Raw genomic sequence first — 18,543 nt, 5'->3', positions numbered from 1 at the left:
TCACCCACCCCAAGCTAACCAAACCTCAGGAGTGCGTGACCTGTAGTTACCAAGCCACTTGGACTGCTCTGGAGGAAAATAGCCTCTTAAGTCTAAACTGTAGTTACCTAGACTGCTGCTGCAGAGCTGTGACAAGCACACTGTAGATCCAGCTAAGAGACTGCAGAAGTAAATCTGTCACTTCTTGCTTTCAGGGCTTGTTGGCACTTGTGGTTCTGTGTTTTCTGGAGTTAAAACTACTGACAGTCTCAGGAAATGCCCTAGGCCAGGAAACTTCGATACAAGGAGAGCCTCTGCAAAACCCCCAGGCTGCATTTCCTCATTACAGTCTAGCTGCCGTGTGATGTAGCGATGAGGGCAACACGGGAGCAGGGCAGCCGTTAGAACAGCTGGGCACTGCTGAAGCAAAGTAAGTGTGATGGAAATTGCACACGTAAATGAGAATTTAGTGGGTGATGTCCCCTGTACTGCTCTCCCGGGGGACTTATGCACTAGGCATGTCTAAGATAGGCACAGATTTCACTCAACTCACTTTTCATGTAAATGAGGGACACAAGCCAGGTGTCTTCTGATTTGCATTCCATCGGAGGGGAGACCTTGAGGGTGGCAATATCGAGTCTTGCTGCATCCACTTGCTTTTGGCCCACATGCCTCCCTTGTTCTCTTTCCCTGCAGGCTGCTGCATTATTTCCGAGGACGACACCATTTGGAGGAGATCATGTACAACGAGAACATGCGTCGCTCCCAGCTGCTGATGCTGTTTGACAAATTCCGCAGTGTGCTGGTAGTGACCAGCCACGAGGACCCGGTGATTTCAGTTTTCCAGTCAGTCTTAAAATGACTCTACTGGCAAAAACCTGCCACACGCTTGATGTTCTAGGAGATGCTTAAAACATAAGAGATGAATTCAATTCCTTCTTGCCACATGACACAGAGCAGGTTCTCTCCCTTCGTGCCTCCATTTCCCATCTTCATCCTGCGGTTACAGCTGAGGCCAGTCTATGTGAAGGGCTCTGGGGCCTGCTGCAGGACAGCGTGTGCTTGCTCAGCTTGGATTCCTGCCGTGCCACCTGCACAGCAGGGGAGCTGCTGGGTCACTGTTTTCCTACTCCTTTACCAGGGCTTGTAAGTGTGGTCCAAGAAGATTTTTAACGGCAGTGTTACTGACAGTACATTTGGGTGGATGTTTTGCAGCAGAAATGCTTTTTCTGCTCTCCGGCAGTGTGACCGCTGGGTCATTTAGCCGTGGGCACTGTTCGTGGGCAGCCTCTCCCCACGGCAGACCGTGCTTGGCCTCTGCTCAAGGGCAGAGCAGAGTTGGCCTGGCTTTTAGGGACATGTCCCTGGGTGCCGAGGAATTCTGTCTGATCATCGTTATCTGGCAGCAGTGGGGACATAACTAAGAATGCAAAGTATCACAAGTAAACAGTTTCATGAATGAAAATGACTTGCTTTGTTATGGCTTGCTGCTTCCTCTTCCCAGTATCCCTATTACTAAGTGTCTGTGGGGACCCTGTTGTCACAAGGCAGCCTGTTTGCAGATTTGCAGATCTGTTTTTGACTGGGGCAGGAGGAGCTTGGTTACAGAGCAGGACTGAAATTGTCTGGCCATACTGCAGGTGCTTGGCTGTATTTGTTCCACAAAGCTGCAGGCTGCTGCTTGCCCCTCTGGGGCCTAGTTTGTGGCTCCGTTCCCCTCCCTGCAAGCACCGCTGCAGCTGCAGGGCAGCAGACGAGGGAGCTGGCCTGGGTTAAAGCCGTCCAGCTGAAAACCAACACACAGGGCTGTACGTGGCTGTGCTTCCTTACCCAGTTCAGCAACGCTTGAGCAGCTCCCCACAGCTGCTCACCGTGGCGGGGTCCAAGGCGACAGCAAGGCAGGGACATTCTGCCATCAGCTGCAGCAAAGTGCCCGTTTTACCTCTTCCCCTAAGGCCAACGCTGAGCTCCAGCTGCTGCATGGGTGAAGGCAGAGAAGACCCAGGGGCCGGGGCTAGGAGATACTGAGCTCCCGGGCACCCCTACAGCTCTGTGCTGTGCATCCAGGAAAGGGCGCAGGGGCAACTTTTGCTTCCGTGGTGGTGGCTTCCAGGGACATGCGGTGTGTACAGACCACCAGGCTCCTCTTGAAGACCTTCCTGTATACCACACAGACCACACACACAAGCTTGAACTTCTCCCCAGAGCTGCAGGAATGTGAGAGCGGCTTCACTTGCCCACATGGCAGGGGTGAAAAACGTGTTGCCCAGCATAGCCACCACCAGCAGGGCGCAGCTGCACCGAGGGAGCCCAGGGCCCACAGCGTGCTGGATACCTGATGACAGCTACTTCATGCCAGGCCCTTTTGTGCATCACCCCCTGCAGCTGCAAGCAAGGATGTTACAGAAGGACAAAAGCGATGCCTGAGCTAGAATCAGCACAACGTTGCTGCAGGGCCCCTTGGCCCATCCAGTCCCCAGCAAATGCATCTCGGGGCGTTAATGAGCTGGGCATAACTAAGCCCCTTTGGAGGAGCAGGGTAAGAGTCTTCTCATGTGATGGGGGAGTTGGAAACTTGAACTTTTTCTTGCATGTGAATCCTGAAGGTGGAGAGGAATCCCTGTCATCTCCATTTGTGGTCACAGGGATGATGCTGACACAGACTGCTAGCTGAAGCCAAGTGCCACACCTCACTGATGGGATGTGGTCACCCGGGCCCAAGCCCGGGGACACAGGTGAGCACCGGACCTAAAGGGGCCCACAGGCTGCTGGCCATCACCCAGCTGTGCCTGGCTGGCAGGTGAAAAGACAAATCCTGCCCAAGGTCAGCAGGGCACATTGGCACCAGCCCTGCAGCAGCATTTGTGCAAGCTGTGGCTGAGTGCAGCACAGCGCTCCCTCGCCCTCCCACCCCACGGTCATGGCACGGGAAGGCAGGGTGCAGCTCTCCGCAGGGGAAGTTGCAGCAACGCTGTGGCACAGAGGTTCCTAACACTGGCTGGTGGCCACTAAATCCTGAGACCCAGGCAATTGTTTGGCCTGGCTGCATGGCTTGGTGCCGTATCTCCAAGGCAAACTGCCAGCAGGGCTGCAGTTCTGTGGGTTTTGCCCTGAATCCTAAGTGCAAACACACACACACCCCGTACCTCGTGGCAGGTTGCAGTGCTGCGAAGCAGAAGCCTCAGCATTGGTGCTTTCTCTGTGTTGAGGCTCACACACTCGTAAGTTTTGAACTGGTCTCAAAAGCAGCAGGAAAAATAAACAAAAAAAAGATGGACTTTATAGACTGGGGTTATAGATTGAACAGGGGCTCTTGTCCAAATCTCTGCTCAAAGAGAATGCGTCTGGTTAGGTCACGCAGGAGCTTGTCTAGAGGAGGTTTGAATGCCTCCCAGGACAGATTGCTCACAGCTCCTCTGGGCTCCTGTTCCAGTGTTTGACCACCCTCATGGCAAAAAAGTTTTCCATGTAGCTAATGAGAATTTCCTGTTTTCTAGCTTGTCCTCATTACCTCTCATCCTGCCCCTGTGTACCTCTGACAGAACTCTGGCTCTGCCCTCTCTACAGCCTCCCACTAGGTAGTTGTAGGCGACAGTAAGATTCTTCTTTTACCTCCGCTCCTCCAGGCTGATCACCCACAGCTCTCTCCTCCCTTCCGTCAGCCCTGCTGCCATCCAGTCTGTTGGCTATTCCCCAGAAGATGCCAAGTGGGAAGCTTCTTCTGGGCAGCAGCACAGCAGGCCAGCAGCATGAGCCTTCACCAGTCACCCACCTTACCAGAGCCTGGATCTGTTCACAATGCCTCCAGTGCCCTTCAGTGCTCAAAACCAACCTCCGTTTTGGCTGGGAGAGCCATGCCCATCTGCCTCCCCAAACAAAATTCCACCTTGCTGTCTTCATTGTGATAAAGTACGTTTATTGTTAAAAACCTACAAGCTGTCCTTGCTGCTGCTGCAGCGGAGCTTGAGGCTCTCATACAGAGCACCGATCAAGTCCTGGTTGGTGGCACACCCGCAAGACTCATCAGCTGCAAGGGGAGGGTCCCCTTACTGCCATCTCTCTCTCTATTTTCTTGTCTACAACACTTACAAATTTATTTCCTCGTAAATAAAACCTGAGAGGTTTATGTGACCATTCTCCCCTGTTGCCAACACCAATCCTGGTTGTGGCTACCACGTCCTGCTCCCCTGGTAGTTCATGTCCAGGCACCATCCAGATGGCTGCATCTTGGGTCAGGTCCCTTTGGTCAAAAGCCTTATCAATCCCAAATGCTTGGCAGAGCTTGGAGGGCCCGTTACACAGCTGCCAGTCCTTCAGTGGCTTTGCAGGTCCTTTCCTGGCAGCACCGCGCAGCTCTCTCATCGCATCTAAACCCCGAAGAGGCTCCAAAGAACGAAGTAAGACAGCAGCGCCTTCCCCTGTGCGGAACAAGAACCACACGTTAGTACAGGCTTGTTTGTCAAAAGCATCTCCGTGCTCAGCCCCAAGGCCAGTGGAAGCTCTTCATTTCTATTTCAATTGCCTGCAGCACCAGCCACAGGGCCTCTACTTCTCCCAGGCTGTCACCAAATCAGCTGCTAACCCATGGTCAGTGCATTCCCTTGCCTATCCTGAATATCTGGAGTCCCCTAACTCTGTGTCCTTGATTCACCAGAGCTGATTTGCTCTTCCTTTACCCCACTTCTTGATGTTCCCAGGTCTCACTGCTGCTCCAAGGCTTGCCAGAGGACAAGAGGTTTTTCTTCTGTCAGCACAATGTTCGGGAATAAATACACATATGGTTCAGTTTTGGCATAGCTATCTGAAGCTGCTCCCAAACCCAGTGGATTTATAATAAACTCTGATTATAAGATCTCCAGCTAACAAAGGAGAGGAGGAATGAGTGTGGATGCTGCCAACAGAAAGAGACAGCTTGTGGGGTGACACTGGACAAAGCCTCCTGGCAGGCAGCAGCAGGCACTGGGAGCAGCCTGGGCTACCGCTGAGGGAGCTTGGGATGGAGGCGTTCCCAGCGCCAGCGCCCCGTCTGAGGTGTGGGTGGGACAAACGTGGCTTTGGGGAACTGCAGAGGAGTGCGATCTGAATCCTTGTGCCAGGGAAGCTCTCGCAGGATGGGGTCCTGGGGCAGGCAGGGGCTGCACGGCGCTGGGAGCATCCCTTCTGCAGAGATGGTCCACCTGCGACGAGGAGGGCAGAAAGCTGCCATTCTCTTCTCAAATGCGATTTGTCACCCTGTCGGGAGCCTTTGGAGCTCCCCCTCATTTTGGGGACAGTGAAGCAAAGCTACAGCTCTGAGCAGAGAAACTCCCCTGCAAGGAGGCTATCCAGCTGAAGTGGGACATAAATACTTCCTTGATATTTTCCACTGGGGAGCAGGGAAGGTCTTCTCATGACCTTGAGTGGGCGAGCTGAGAGCCTGGCAATGCGATCTGTGTGCTGCCCCACACAGCACCCGTTGTGCTGGGGCCGCCCACGACATTCCTCCTCTCCAGCATCTGCGCTCTGGTGATGCTGCTCCACAAGAATCTCCTCTCCCTCTCCAGCCTCAAACATCTGGAGCCATGCTCAAGCCTGGCAAAGGCTCTTCTGTAGCCCACCAGATCCCTAGGGACCTGCAGTTTCCAAAAATAGAAGCCCTCTCACATTTTGTACAAGGCCCATAACAAACCGCTCTCCTGGGTTCCCAATGAACCTATAAACTGAAGGCCTGATTCTTGCTTTTGCAAGGTGTGCCTCTTGCCTTGAACCTGCACAGAACCCCCACCGCCCCCAGTGCAGCTCAGTGAAATAAACAGACTTAATTCCAACAGCTGTCCGCAATCTGTTTCCAAACACTCCCTTCTCTAAGGAAGGGGACTGATGCTAATCTAGCAGCCAAAAGCTGTTTCCCTCTCTGACACTGATTTAGAGCTCAAAGCTCATTTTAGATTTTTAAGAACAAGCTCCATGTCCTAATTCTGCTTTTCATCCGTGCAAACAGAAACATCCTTCATGTTGGGATGCTGCCTCACTCACCAGGAACAACTGTGGGATTCCGAGGAGCTGCTAATTACACTACTTGCCTTCATCCATCACAAATGCAAGTGGAAACTGTGGTTACATGTGAATTAAAGCAAGTCCTTGGGAGCTCATGTGAAGAAAGACAAGCCCTCAGAGAAACTCCAGGTGCTCCAAAGCACCCGCACAGCAGTGGCAGGGTGTACCTGGCACTTGTCTCTGGCTGCTCTTTGTGCGTTTCCACTAGGAAGTTTTCCAGCTCTTCCTAGCTGTGTGCAATACAGACCCTGCTCTGCTCCAAGCCAGCAGCCCCTGAGCGTGAGAGCAACACCACGAGAGCTTTGGGAACAGCCAGCAGGCAGGATATGAGTGCAGGGATGCCTTGATGAGCTACTGCTTTCTCTGCCCTCCCAGCCTGCAGGCTGGCACTCAGGACCCTCTGAGTGTATTTGCGTATCAGAAGTTTTACTTTAACTACCAAATAGTACCTGAATCCTGGCTCACCACCTGCCTGCCAGAGTGCTTGAGCCTTCCTTCTTCCCTTCCTGCAGCCTGCCACTGCGAGCTCGTGGGGTCACCTGGCTTCAGCACCAGCCTGACAGACACTGCCACCGCCACACCATCAGCGCAGCTCGGGTCCTCTGCTCCAGTCCAGAGACAGTGTATTTACCTCCCATGCCTCACAGAGTCACTCTGTGTACCGAGCAGAGTTTAGAACTAAAAGCTGGGGTCTGGCAGCAATGCAGAGGCCAATTCTCTCCCTGGGCAGCTAGAAATCATGAAATGATAATGAAGTCCCACACCCGCGCTGTGCAGCTTGCTTCTCCCTCCCTGGATCAACTCCAGCTCTCATTCTTGGAAACAGCTCCTGGCTGCTGTAGAGACGTTTTCTCCTCTCTCCACCCATCTGACTCACTGCTCTCAAAGCACTTCCTTCAAAGTCCTGGTCTAGGATCCAAAAGTTAGGGAGAAGTCCACCCTGTGTGACCCTGGGCCTGGGTAGAGAATCACCAGGATCCTGATTTTACACAAGATTATTTCAGATCTGGCAGCAAAATGCTCACATTGGCAAATGCCTGAGAAAAAAAAAAATAATCACAGCAAAGTCAAAGAGAAGCTTGACTGGCATTTATTGTCTTCCTGAAGCAAGGGAAGCCCAGCATCCCTCTTAGCCCTTGGGAAGGCTCTTTGTGCTAAGATTATTCTGCTGTTGCCAAGATTCGCGGTAGGATTCATGCACGCTGAAGGACATTGGATATATTTTTCTATAAACTTTTCTTCCTCTATCTTTTATGATTTCTCCAAAAACACAATGCAGTGACACACTCCCTGGCTTCAGGCAGTACCAGTCCTGACAGTAATGGGAAAGGCCCCTTCCAGTATAGTCCCACGATTCAGCTTTCTCTTGGTGATGTACACAAAGATTTCCCCTTCCTCTGTGACAGAAAATATGAGACCACCCTTCAGCTCGTTACGGTTTTATGAACACAAAACCACAACCAAGTGGACTTGGCTGAATACACAAACAGCCTCAACTTCTCGCCTCAATGTGGCGAGGCAACGTGCTACAGCTGAAATGCTTTTGCCATCTGTCGGCAGCATCACATTGGGCTGAGGACTTACTGTTGAGGACACTGCAGTGGTGGTGGGTTGTGCAGTAAAACTTGCTTTTGTAGCTGCTCTGCCACACATCTCTGGCAGCACAGCTCTACTGGTGACACGCCTCTTCCTATCCCCGAGTGACACGGCTGAGCTTGAAGTCTCGCATAAACCAAATACAAAAACCAGAAGATGTTTGTCCCAAGTGGTAGGAAAACAGACAATGCTACGAGGCTACATATGGAAAAAAGGGAGCTTTAAAGAGCGAGAGGCTCAAGAGCCAAATACCTCATTCCTGAGAAGGTACGCAGAGGGCAGCAAGGAAGAGGGGCATATAAAGGCTTGCACACATGTTACTGTCTTAGATCCTGAGCTGTTTAAGAAGCAAAAAGCTGCCTGCACAATTCAAGTCAGAGTTTAGCTGTTGTCTGCTGCAACAGTCTGACCTGTGCTGCTTGCCTGGTCCCAACAGCGCATGTGTCCGGGACAGCCCTGTGTAGCAGCTATGCCAAGAAGGTAGCAAAACACAGGCAACACTGAGAGCACGGCGCTTTGATCTTCCTCCAGGCAAGTACAGCTGCTTTCATTAAGTTAACAGCTCCACATCAGCGCTCTGGTCGCTCAGTTCAGGAAGCTGAGCCGCAGCAGGACAGCAGCCAGTGGCTCTCTTGAAATGTGCCCCTTCCTCATCAGGACCCTGCTGTGGAAGCAGCACGAGGGCTTGCCAGCAATGCAGAACTGGTCAGTTTGACCTGAGCCAGCACAGTTACAGCAATACAAGGTCTCAGCAGGGGCATAGAAACGCTGAGGAAAAGCAGTGGTTGAGACAACAGAAATTTGGATACAGAACAGGCGTTTCCAGCATGAGGGCCAGATCACGCTACTCCAGCTGGTAAACGTGGCCACCCGATCAGAAAGACCAAAGCAGGCACTGCTGGGGCAGCAAACCTAAGGCTGCAAAGCAAAATCTGCTGGGCATTTCCTTCTGCACCCCAATCCTGCAGAGTACAGAAAACTCAAGTAAAGGCCTCGGTCACCATCAAAAGCTTCCCTTCTGACCTCACGGTCAACTTGCCATAGCAAAACAGGCCTAAATGAATAATTGATTATGCAAAAGTCATCGTGCAGTACCTGCTGACATTCAAAGAGAGAAAAATCATTTCTAGAGCAAGGGGTCGGACAGCTGTGGTGCCCAAGAACAGACAGGGAACACAAATACTTCCAGGGTCTGTTCTTACACTTACATCATCTCAGACTCTGTGTCCCCACAACACCATATCAAGGCTGCAGAGCAGACAGAGGCTGAGTTCATTTCTTTTTAAAGCACAGGAAGATCCTGGCAAAGACAGGTAATAACTTACTAACAGATCTTTTTGTTTCATACAAATTCTCTCTTTGCTTTAGTGCAGAGACTCACTGTCTTGGGCATTGCTTAGGGAACAAAACGTCTTGTCAGACACATGGGGGAATGTCCTAATGCAACACAAATAACATAAGAAACTAAAAATAAAGCTAAGAGCTCAGCTAAATCTTCAGATTTCCAAACAGCCTAACTTTTAAAGGTGTGGCTTGGAGCTATTTAGGAAGAGGGATATAAATTCTTTGTTAGCCATAATCACAAAAAAAGCAGAGACCCCAATCTCCAAATTCCATCAAAACAGTGAGCTCATTGACTGTTTTGCTACAAAACTAAACATAGGTATATAAGGGAAAATTTCCGAAAGCACAGATTTCAAAGAAATCTTTTAGAATTCAAAGGCTAAGCTTTTTTTTTTAAAAGTAAAAATTATTATTCCTAATATTTCATACACTAAGAATCCCATCCTGAACAACAACAACAACAAAACATTCTTCTTTCATTATCTGAACAGATTTGGCAGAGACATCATAATGAAATTCATGTGTTCATCCATCAGACTCCAGACTTCCATTTAGGAAGTCAGGCTCTTCCCCCACAGTATTACCTGGCACTGTTTTTCTGCTTGGCTCCTGTCCAAAGGCCAAAACCTGAGGATTAATGGTCACTGTGACAGCACTTGCTTTCTAATTAGGAATATACAAGCAAGGTTTTTTTATTTGTTTTTGTTTTTAAGATCTATCTTTGCAATGGTGAAAAAGAAAAAAGCTTCTGAGATTTTTCAAACAAAGTAAGTGTTTACTCTAAGAAATACATGCTGCCATTTCAAGGTGTCTAATTAACCAATAGCTTTATTGCAAGGCAAACACTGTCATCTGTAAGTAAAGCAAAAAACAGGTCTACAAGCAACACCTGCTTGTTAAAAGGAGAATCATATGATTAGGGCTTTTATTATCTTGAGAATAACAGAAGATTAAAGATCCTGTAACAGCCTGTTTTTTTTTTTCCATTTTTTTTTTTTCCTTAAGATACAGCAAAGCAGCTAAAATGATCCTATAGTGGCTACTTACTTACACCACCTTCAAGGAACAAAGTTCACCAACTCACATGAATAAGGCAGCAGCTCTGGTCATCAAAACTGAAAGTTCCATCCTGTCCAGATTCCCTTCTAGTCCTTGACCTTTATTTCTGCATCTGAACAGCCATAGAGCTTCCAGCTGGGACAAAAACCCCATCTGGCTGGTCACTGCATAGCCAGAGATGGGCCCTGCTTGTAGTGTCTGAAGCTAACACACTGGCCACAGCTACAAACCATTTACAATGGCAAAACTAAGGTCCGAAGGAGAGATTATGACAAGTCATTGACTTCACAGAGTCCATAGGGAACTCACGAGTGACTGCACCACAGCAAATGTAGATTGCAATATCAGACCCGTGCTGTAGGCATTAAATCTTTTTCAGCCTCAGCTTACCTTGGCTGGAAACATTCACGCAGAAGTAAATCCCGTAGATTTGATACACGTACAGGGTGCCTGGTTTCATGAACATCGCTGCGTTTCGTTGAGTTTGCTTCCCACCTTTCGAGTGGGAAGCTTCATCTTCCCCACCCAGATAGGCTTCTGTTTCAACGATCCTCCCCCAGAGCTCCCTGCCGTCAGGAAGTCGGCGAACTAAAATCTGAAACAGAGGTCAGAGGGCATCAGTTAGCAACCCCCTGTACAAAACAATCACAGCACAAGGGCTGTAGAAGCAAGTCAGAAAAAAGGGCATGATGGTACAACCTACTCTCCTATACCTCCATGAGTTCAGTCTGTAAGCTAATAAGAACTCTTTCAGTTTCTACTGTCTGGGCCACATCCCAATACAAGAAATTCCTACCTGTCGTTCACTCAGCAAAATGCTTGGAGGGTCTAGATGTTACAGTATCATACAGAGCAAATTTATGACCATATCTACAACAAAGCAGCAATCTCCACAGCCCACAGAGCTTCTTTTGTGGTTATTTTCTGTATTCTCCACCTCAACCCTGCAGGAGAGCTAGAGCTTTAAGGCAAAAAAGCAGCACTAATATCAACTCTGAAGCACCACAAATATGTTTTCCTTTGATCAGAAGAAATATGACAGCAGCATAATTAAATAACTACTGTGACTGGATAGTCTCTCCTAGAGGTGTTTCAAAAAAGTCCTAGTGACTATAGAGACAGAAGTACTACTGATACTTTGGTTATTTTCTACATCATGGAGAGCGCAATTGCAGAAGAGCTAGAAAGTGGCTTCAGGCAGACAACAAAGGATCTTCGTTACTGCAGTGTGTTCTTCACTGCTGCTACCTCCTTAAATAAAACACAGTAGATGAGGAAAAGCACAACCACAACAGTGAAAAGATTCTCTAGAAAAATAAACACTAAACTCTGTACAGCATTTTTTTTTGACCTGATTTCTAAACTTTTTTTTTTTTTTTTTTTTTTTTTTACTTAATGCGTGTTTATAAAATACTGCACTATGGTCTCATCGGTCTAATTACACCATGTTCTGTGCTTCCATACTTAAAAACCAGCAATTCAAGAATGACTTGCAAGAAACAAAGCATACCTCCTAATAAATCTTTTTCCTGGATTGTTAATGCAGTCATTGACCTGATCCAGTACAGATGCTCCAGAAGTCTGTCTTAAATGTTGCAACTCCTATATATCACATTTTCCCTACAGCAGTTCCCAAATCATTGAAAACAACATTTTATTGGTTTTGTGAACAACAGTGACTTCAGAAAAGCACCGGTGTCTGTGAACACCCCAAAAGCACACGCAGATGGCCAAATTTTTCTTTTAATATGATGAAATGCAATGGTAAAGTTACAATTTTAAGAGTAGGCAGGCATTTCCCTCAGTCTTCAGACAAACTATTTACAGTTATAACAGTTTAAAATAATAAGCAATACTAATAAAGCAGGCACCTCCAAAATCTGGTAGAGCAAAGACAATAAAAGTAAACAGTGAACTACCAATGCAGTTATAATTATAACAAAATGAAACCATAGATTACATCACGGGAAACTGGGAGTTATACTTTAAAGAAAATCTAAAATTAACACAGAATTTGCCTGGTTTGTAATTGTAGGCCTAAACAGGAAAAGTATGGAACTGGGACTAAAACGTCATCTGCCTGGGGCAACAGAATGCATGAGGATGTTGGAATCATCAAGACAACAAAAAATGCACTAGTACAAGAAAATTTCAGGTATCTTCATATAGACTAAGAAAATACCACAGTAGGATTGGCCATGGACCATATTTTTTAGATACCACCAACTGTCAGTATATAAACTGTCAAAGTGATCCAGAGCAAAATGCAAAGTGTCCTCCAAAGGCTCATCTCTGAAAAACAACTTTCACAAAGTTGTTCAATTTGTTGAGCTTTCAGCCATGAAGTATAAAGTTCAGTGTCCTTCCACAAGCTTTCAGGTCTAAAAATAATCTATTACAGTATTGCTTACCAGCAAAAAGGGGAAACTACATAAAATGAGGAAGCTTGTTAGGAAGAACTTAAAAGAGGCAGCCAAAGGCCAAAGCAGGAAAGGCAAGCCTCTAGCAGGAAGTCTATAAAGAGCAAATACACATCATGACGTCTGAGAGAAAAGCTGAGAAAGAACAAAAAAAAGCAGCAGGGTTAAAAAACAGAGCAAAGGCATCAATTACAAGCAAGACAGTATCCTTCAAAAGTAAAACCAAAGCTAGACATGGCAATACATGCCAAAAACAACAGTTAGTGGAACAAATTCCTGAAGTTATCTAAACCAATGAGAACCCAGAGAGTTCACCCTACAGATAATAAAGGTATTAAAAAAAAAGCCTCAGATAAGATTGTAGCAGTAAAACTAAAAATACATTTTGCAGTTGTGTTTAGGAGGTCTCAGACTGGAACTTTTTACAGGGAGAACACTGGAGGAACTCCCTCCCATAAAGAGAGCCAGAGGGTTTTCTGAAGGACTTGCTGAGCAGAAGGGACACACGTGATCTCCCGTACTCTGATTTCCAAAGGCTTTCAGCAAGGTCCATGGATTCCTCAAAATTTCTGCAGTGGGATAAGGTAGAAGGTACTTACATGAACAAGTAGTTGTAGGTAGGAATAACATGTCAGAGTTTAACTGTGGGACTGTGGCATCCCAGAGGCCTCCATGCTAGGGCTTATGTTGCCTCACGTATTTGTGTTAGTAAGCTGGGAAAGGTGATTGTTAGCAAGCTCCCCATCTCTACTGACAATACTGAGTTATGCAGAACAGCAAAAATAAAAGCAGATCGTGAAAGACACAACTTTCATAGTGTACTTCCAGGTGAGAACGGAATATTCCAGTACCCTATGACAGTGGTTATTGGTCAAGAAAGGCCAAGGACCTGGCATGCTATTAGCATCTTAAGATATAAAATGGAGGTAGAGGAGCAAATGATGTTGACTGCACAGCATTACTTTCCAGTGGACAAAGCAGGAGTGGGCAAAAACAAATAAAGGAATACCTGAAAAGAAAAAATTGGCCTCAAGCAACCTTCAAACCACAAACAATAAAGTGTGTTTCAGTAAATCAGAAAATAAGTGAGAAAAATGCCACAAAAATAAACTAATTCTGAAATGTGACAATAAATTAAACCTAAAAAAATTACTTTTATGTCTTCATCCAAAATAGATTTAGCTACCAGTCTTTAGTTTCCTAAACTTTGCATGAGAAAGAATGAGGAGAACATTATTCCTAAAATAGAAAAGCCCTAGGGTCAAATTGCAGAAAAAGAATTTCATCCTTTTACACTAAATTATTAGCTAGCACATGCTCCAGCACAGTAATCTCAGTCTAAATGTCTTACCTGTCCTAGAAAGGATTTGGCCAGACTAATACAGGGCTGGCTGAAAAAATCTGCTTCTAGCTGGAAAGACTTTTTTTTCTCTGTTGCAAAATATTTGCTGCTTTTTGGAGAAGAGTCCCCATCAGGAGTGGTGTTCAGGTTCTCCAAAGCATCAGAGGGAGGAATGCTGGAGCTCCTTTGGAGAGCACTTAATTCAGCCAACAGCTTTCTTTTTCTTGGCATAGTTCTAGAAAATAGATATAAACATAATTAGAGGATGTAAAGCTTATTTAAAAGTAACTCGTGTCCACACACACGGATTTTTACACATCTCTCCACAAAATGAATCTGAAAGGTTAGACAACTTAGGCAAACTACAGAAGCAGGTGACATATTTAGCCGGGTCTACATCAGGTTAAGCAAATACCGGGCTCTGCTGATACACAAATAGAAAACTGCAGTTTGAGTTTTCATCTTGTAAAGACTCCAGACAGAAAATAACTCTGTTCTACGTAGCAGTAAAAATATGTTTGCTTTTAGGTTAGGAAATTCAGAATTTGAAAATAAATACGAAGCAGTACTATGTTAGTTCTCCAAAAAAGGAGATGATCTGTTAAGCAGACAAAAAAAAATATGAAACAAACACCCTGAAAATTGTATCAAGTTAGAAGGTTCAGAGAAGTGATGTATCAATCATTTCATACAGTAATGTAGCTGGACAACAATCTCAGTCTCCACAGGGCACAGAACAGTTGAGATGAGAGATGCCCTATTTACAGACGTAGTGTCAGACTTGTTTATCATGCTGTAAAAATGTTTGTATTAAGACCCTCACAAAATAAGCTTTAAATTCACCTGCCAAAGGGATGAAGAGCAGTCTGTTCCAGCCTACAGTATGTATTTGTGACAACTACATAAGACAAAATTGTTCTTCCAGATTTGTCACCAATTTACTATGCAAGATTCAAAAGTTTGTTTCTTTTTCTGTGCTGCAGTCCTTACACCTGTCAAAGAAGAACAAAGGTATTAATTCACTCTATGAAGCTCTTTGAAATCTATGCTGGCTAACAGCGTGACGTGGGAGCTGGGGGCGATGGATTGGCACCGTGACTCCAACTAGCTTTGGTGGGAGATATTTCACTGCAGGAACATCTGCAGAGCACAACACAGAAGTGAGCTGTCCTTTTGTTGTGTATGCTGCTCCTGGTGCTTACTGGACGCTCAGAACCTCCCAGGTAGCCTAAGAGATTTTGGAGCTGTAGGTCATAATACCAACAAAGCATCATTTACTCAGGAACAGCTTACAGTTTTCTATTTCTTCTCAGGGTCTAGCAAAAGCCAGTCTCCCAGCTGGGACATTGTCATTTTGGGAAATGCTCTTTATTTAGCCTTTTTTATACAAAAAGGCTAAAAAAACAGTGGGGAAAAATGCACTGTTCCTGTACTCCAACAAGACCGGATACACAAAAAGCTGAAACCAAACTCTAAAAAAAATCGCACCCACTTATTAAATTCGGAAAGTGTCAGCCTTAAAAAGGAAGTTTTATAAGAGACAGCAGTGACATCAGGTTTTAAAAGATGCTTCACCAATGCTAAAATTCAACCAAATCTAGACACAAGGGAAAAAAGCAAGAGTTCAATATCCTACATAAGTGGAAATCGAAAGAGACCTACACACAGCTGAATCTGCAAGGGAAGTATATACATAGTAAAACTACTGCCACTCATTCTCCACTAGATCAGGAGCTTTTAAAAATGCCTGCTAAACCTTTTGCCATCAAAAATGATCTGTAGCTTGCTTGGATATTTTTCACAAAGACATCAGCAACAGTTTCCTTTACCTGCACTGAAACAATAATGAATCACAAGTGTGGGTTCTCCGGTACTGTTACGTTCTTCAGAAGCAGAGACACATGCATATAAAGGTATGCAGTAAGAAAATCACAGTGCCATGACTTGCAAAAAGATGGTACGTTTGTTTCTTCCTGAACATCTAATTCTTTATTGCAATAATTCAGTGATGGTAGAGACTTGGCATAGAATGGCCAACTCCATGCCAAGCATTCTGCTCGGGACCATTGCTTTCACTTTGTATCAACTCTAAATTGTTATTAGAAGTCACCTACCTCCCTCAGACAAAATTGCTTGTTGGCCTTTGCAAACGTGAATCCCGCCTAGAAAGGAGGACGTGGATGGGAAAAGGGGTTGTGTGAAGGAAGGGACAGAAGAGAAATACTTCTGAAGAGTCAATCAAAGGAGTGCTTCACGCTGGAGACTACTCCCAGACTCTTCTGATGGCGTTAACTGGAACTTACAGATCACCAGCAATACATGAAGACGTGCTGAAAACATGGCCAGTTTGTGTGGAGCACTAACTCAGTTGGTGAGTTGTGCTTTTATGGAACGCAACATCAGAAACAGGATCCGAGTTGCCTGGCACCTATTGCCTCTCCAGTTAAGCAATTCTTAAAAGCTGCAAGTGCTCTCACAGACATGCTACATGGGCAGCCCAAGAGCACCGGTAATTTCATTGCTACAGGCTGATCCTACACAGACCTCAGCATCTTCAGCTCTCATTAGAAACAGCAATAGGATTCCAAGGTTCCTTTCCTCAATTTTCAACCAAAGGAAAGACTTTTCCTACATTTAGTGATTCAGGGTTAATCTTTATAGTTAGAGAGAGAATATTTGTCTGTGCTCTGCATTACATTACCAGGCATTGTTAAATAATTCAAGTCAGAAAACAGAACACTTGATCAAAGCCTTAATGGATGATGATCTGTTGAGATACAATTGTAAATGCAGGTTAAGATACATAGCTGACGTGATGTCCACCACAGTAATGAACATTTTCAAAACCCCCAAAGTCTTCAGGCTCTACGTAAACAATGAAGGATCTGAGGAGAGAGGTCAATTTCCCGCACAGCTTGGGATCATATGCTGTATGGGACAAAACCAGCCTGCTAGTGGCAATGAGACAAAAAACATCTGATGATGTAATACAGGAACAAAAGCTAAAGTTTCTCCTATAAAAAGACACTTCCAGTAATCGAGCAAATCCCCACTTATTGTAGAGGCTGTGAAAATATGAGTCAGACATAGACATGAACGAGTAAAGCATGAACACAGTCCCTTTCATGCCACAGTAGCCTTGATTCTAACACAGCATTCTTATTTAGAAAAGCCTCCATTTTCCAAAACAGATTAGCAGCACATTTCGTGTAGACTGGGTATTTCCCCTCCTTATAGGGCCTAATTCATACCACTTTTTTTTTTTTTTTTTTTTTTTCTTTTTGGCACGCACACATCTGTAGAGCAGTTGGCCTTCCAGCATTTAGCTGTGAAATCTTCGAAGATCTTCCAAGATCTCTGGAGCATCGCTGACTGATTTGATTATCTGTGCATTTTGTTATGTATAAAAAGGCCCCAGGAGGCTCTGCAGAACAGAAGGTGTCAGGACAGGAGATGGGGATCACTGCGCACCCATCTTCCAAAGGCAGCCATCCATTTATGCTTTGTTTTATCAGCTATCACGCCTCTTTCGCCCCAGCTGCATTCACAGCACGGGGATGCTGTTTCCCCCTCAATTCATTATATGGCCTTTGCAACACCTTAGAGCCAGGAAGCACAGAAAATAGCTTTTATAGCATCAGAAAGGGATGTTTCGACACAGTAGCCTGAAATAAACACCACTGGTGACCGTGAAGACAGCTCCAAGAGCTCCTTTTCCTGGGAGCTCGGTGGCCAGACACACCGGGAAGCGTTCGTCCCTTGTGCTGCGGGACCCCTGAGGCGCAGGAGCCGTTCCCGCAGCAGCACCGGGGGCTGCCAGCACCCCGCTCCCCGCCCAGCCGCCGCGGTCGGGCCTCACGGGGCAGCCCCGTCCTCCCGACGCCTCCAGGCCGCGCACGCTGGCGCCGGGCCCCGGCTGAGGCGGAGGCGGCCCCGGGGGGCAGCCCCGGCCCCGCAGCCCGCCCGGGGTGGGCCCGGCGGCGGCCTCCAGCCCGCCCGGCCCCGCCGCACACGCACCTGGCCGGGGCCGCGCCGTGCCGCCCAATGTCCCGCGGTGCCGCCGGGCCGAGCCGGGCTGGGCCGGGCCGCTGCCGGGCACCGCCTCCCGGTGAGGCCGCCGCCCGCCCGCCATACGCGGCCGTGAGGGGCCGGGCTGCTGAGGGGGAGAAGGGCTGGGGGGACGGCGGTGGGCTCCGGAGCCCGTCTGTGTGCCCGCAGGCCATGATTTTTGGCCTTACCTCACTGTCTCCTGTGTCCAGGCACCAGGCTCTCTTAAAAAGGCCTCTATTTTATTTATTTATTTATTTATTTATTTATTGCCGTCTTCTCACGGTGTAGGTGGTGATGGTCCACAATCAAGTCGATTTGCAACGCTTTCTCTGAGCTTGCTTGATCTTTCGTTGTCATTCCTTTATGGGCCGCAGGTGGCTTTGTAGCACATCTTTGAACTCTTCCTGGTTTTCAACATGGACTTTCTGACGTGTTGCTGCTTCATGTTAGTAACACCCAGAAAAATGAAATAGAAGGGTGAATATATGTTCCAGAGAATGCGAATGGTCACAAGCTGACTTCATAGAAAGCTGCATTAATTACTCCCTCAGTTCTCTGAATAACAAGCGTCTGGCCTGCAGAAGAAGATTCTTGGCTTTGGCTTTTACCCAGATGGAGCGTATGGTCAAAACAGGGTCAAAATAAGATTTACCTCACCGCTTTCTGGAGAGACACAGGCCTATGGATTCATAAACAAGTGTTTGCATAAAAGGTACT

General features: G+C 46.7%; 2 protein-coding genes across 5 annotated transcripts in view; one reads left to right on the top strand and one right to left on the bottom strand.

Annotated features, from left to right (window-relative positions):
- The window catches only part of NPRL3 (NPR3 like, GATOR1 complex subunit), a 50,225-nt gene extending 48,781 nt beyond the window's left edge, over nucleotides 1-1,444 (top strand). For both annotated transcript variants that reach the window (XM_032197447.1, XM_032197448.1), the window contains exon 13: nucleotides 676-1,444. In XM_032197447.1, coding sequence (XP_032053338.1) covers nucleotides 676-841 — 166 coding nt within the window. In that variant the 3' untranslated portion in view covers nucleotides 842-1,444. The remainder of the gene's footprint in view (nucleotides 1-675) is intronic.
- Nucleotides 1,445-3,874: 2,430 nt separating this feature from the next.
- MPG (N-methylpurine DNA glycosylase) lies at nucleotides 3,875-17,851 on the bottom strand. 3 transcript variants are annotated; one of them, XM_032197450.1, is made up of 5 exons: nucleotides 17,794-17,851; nucleotides 14,620-14,768; nucleotides 13,786-14,011; nucleotides 10,405-10,609; nucleotides 3,875-4,397 (listed from the first exon to the last, which is right to left on the bottom strand). In XM_032197450.1, exons 3-5 carry the CDS (start codon nucleotides 14,005-14,007, stop codon nucleotides 4,003-4,005), a joined length of 822 nt encoding a protein of 273 aa, XP_032053341.1. In that variant the 5' UTR covers nucleotides 14,008-14,011; nucleotides 14,620-14,768; nucleotides 17,794-17,851; the 3' UTR covers nucleotides 3,875-4,002. The 3 variants fall into 3 exon arrangements, with proteins under 3 accessions (XP_032053341.1, XP_032053343.1, XP_032053342.1); XM_032197452.1 differs by lacking the exon at nucleotides 14,620-14,768 and having other exon boundaries at nucleotides 17,794-17,813; XM_032197451.1 differs by lacking the exon at nucleotides 17,794-17,851 and having other exon boundaries at nucleotides 14,620-17,527.
- Nucleotides 17,852-18,543: the final 692 nt, after the last annotated feature.

Source organism: Aythya fuligula, chromosome 15 (assembly GCF_009819795.1).
Source record: "Aythya fuligula isolate bAytFul2 chromosome 15, bAytFul2.pri, whole genome shotgun sequence".
Taxonomy (NCBI): Eukaryota; Metazoa; Chordata; class Aves; order Anseriformes; family Anatidae; genus Aythya; species Aythya fuligula.
Note: the sequence above shows the minus strand (reverse complement) of the source record. Positions and strands in the feature narration are given on the sequence as shown.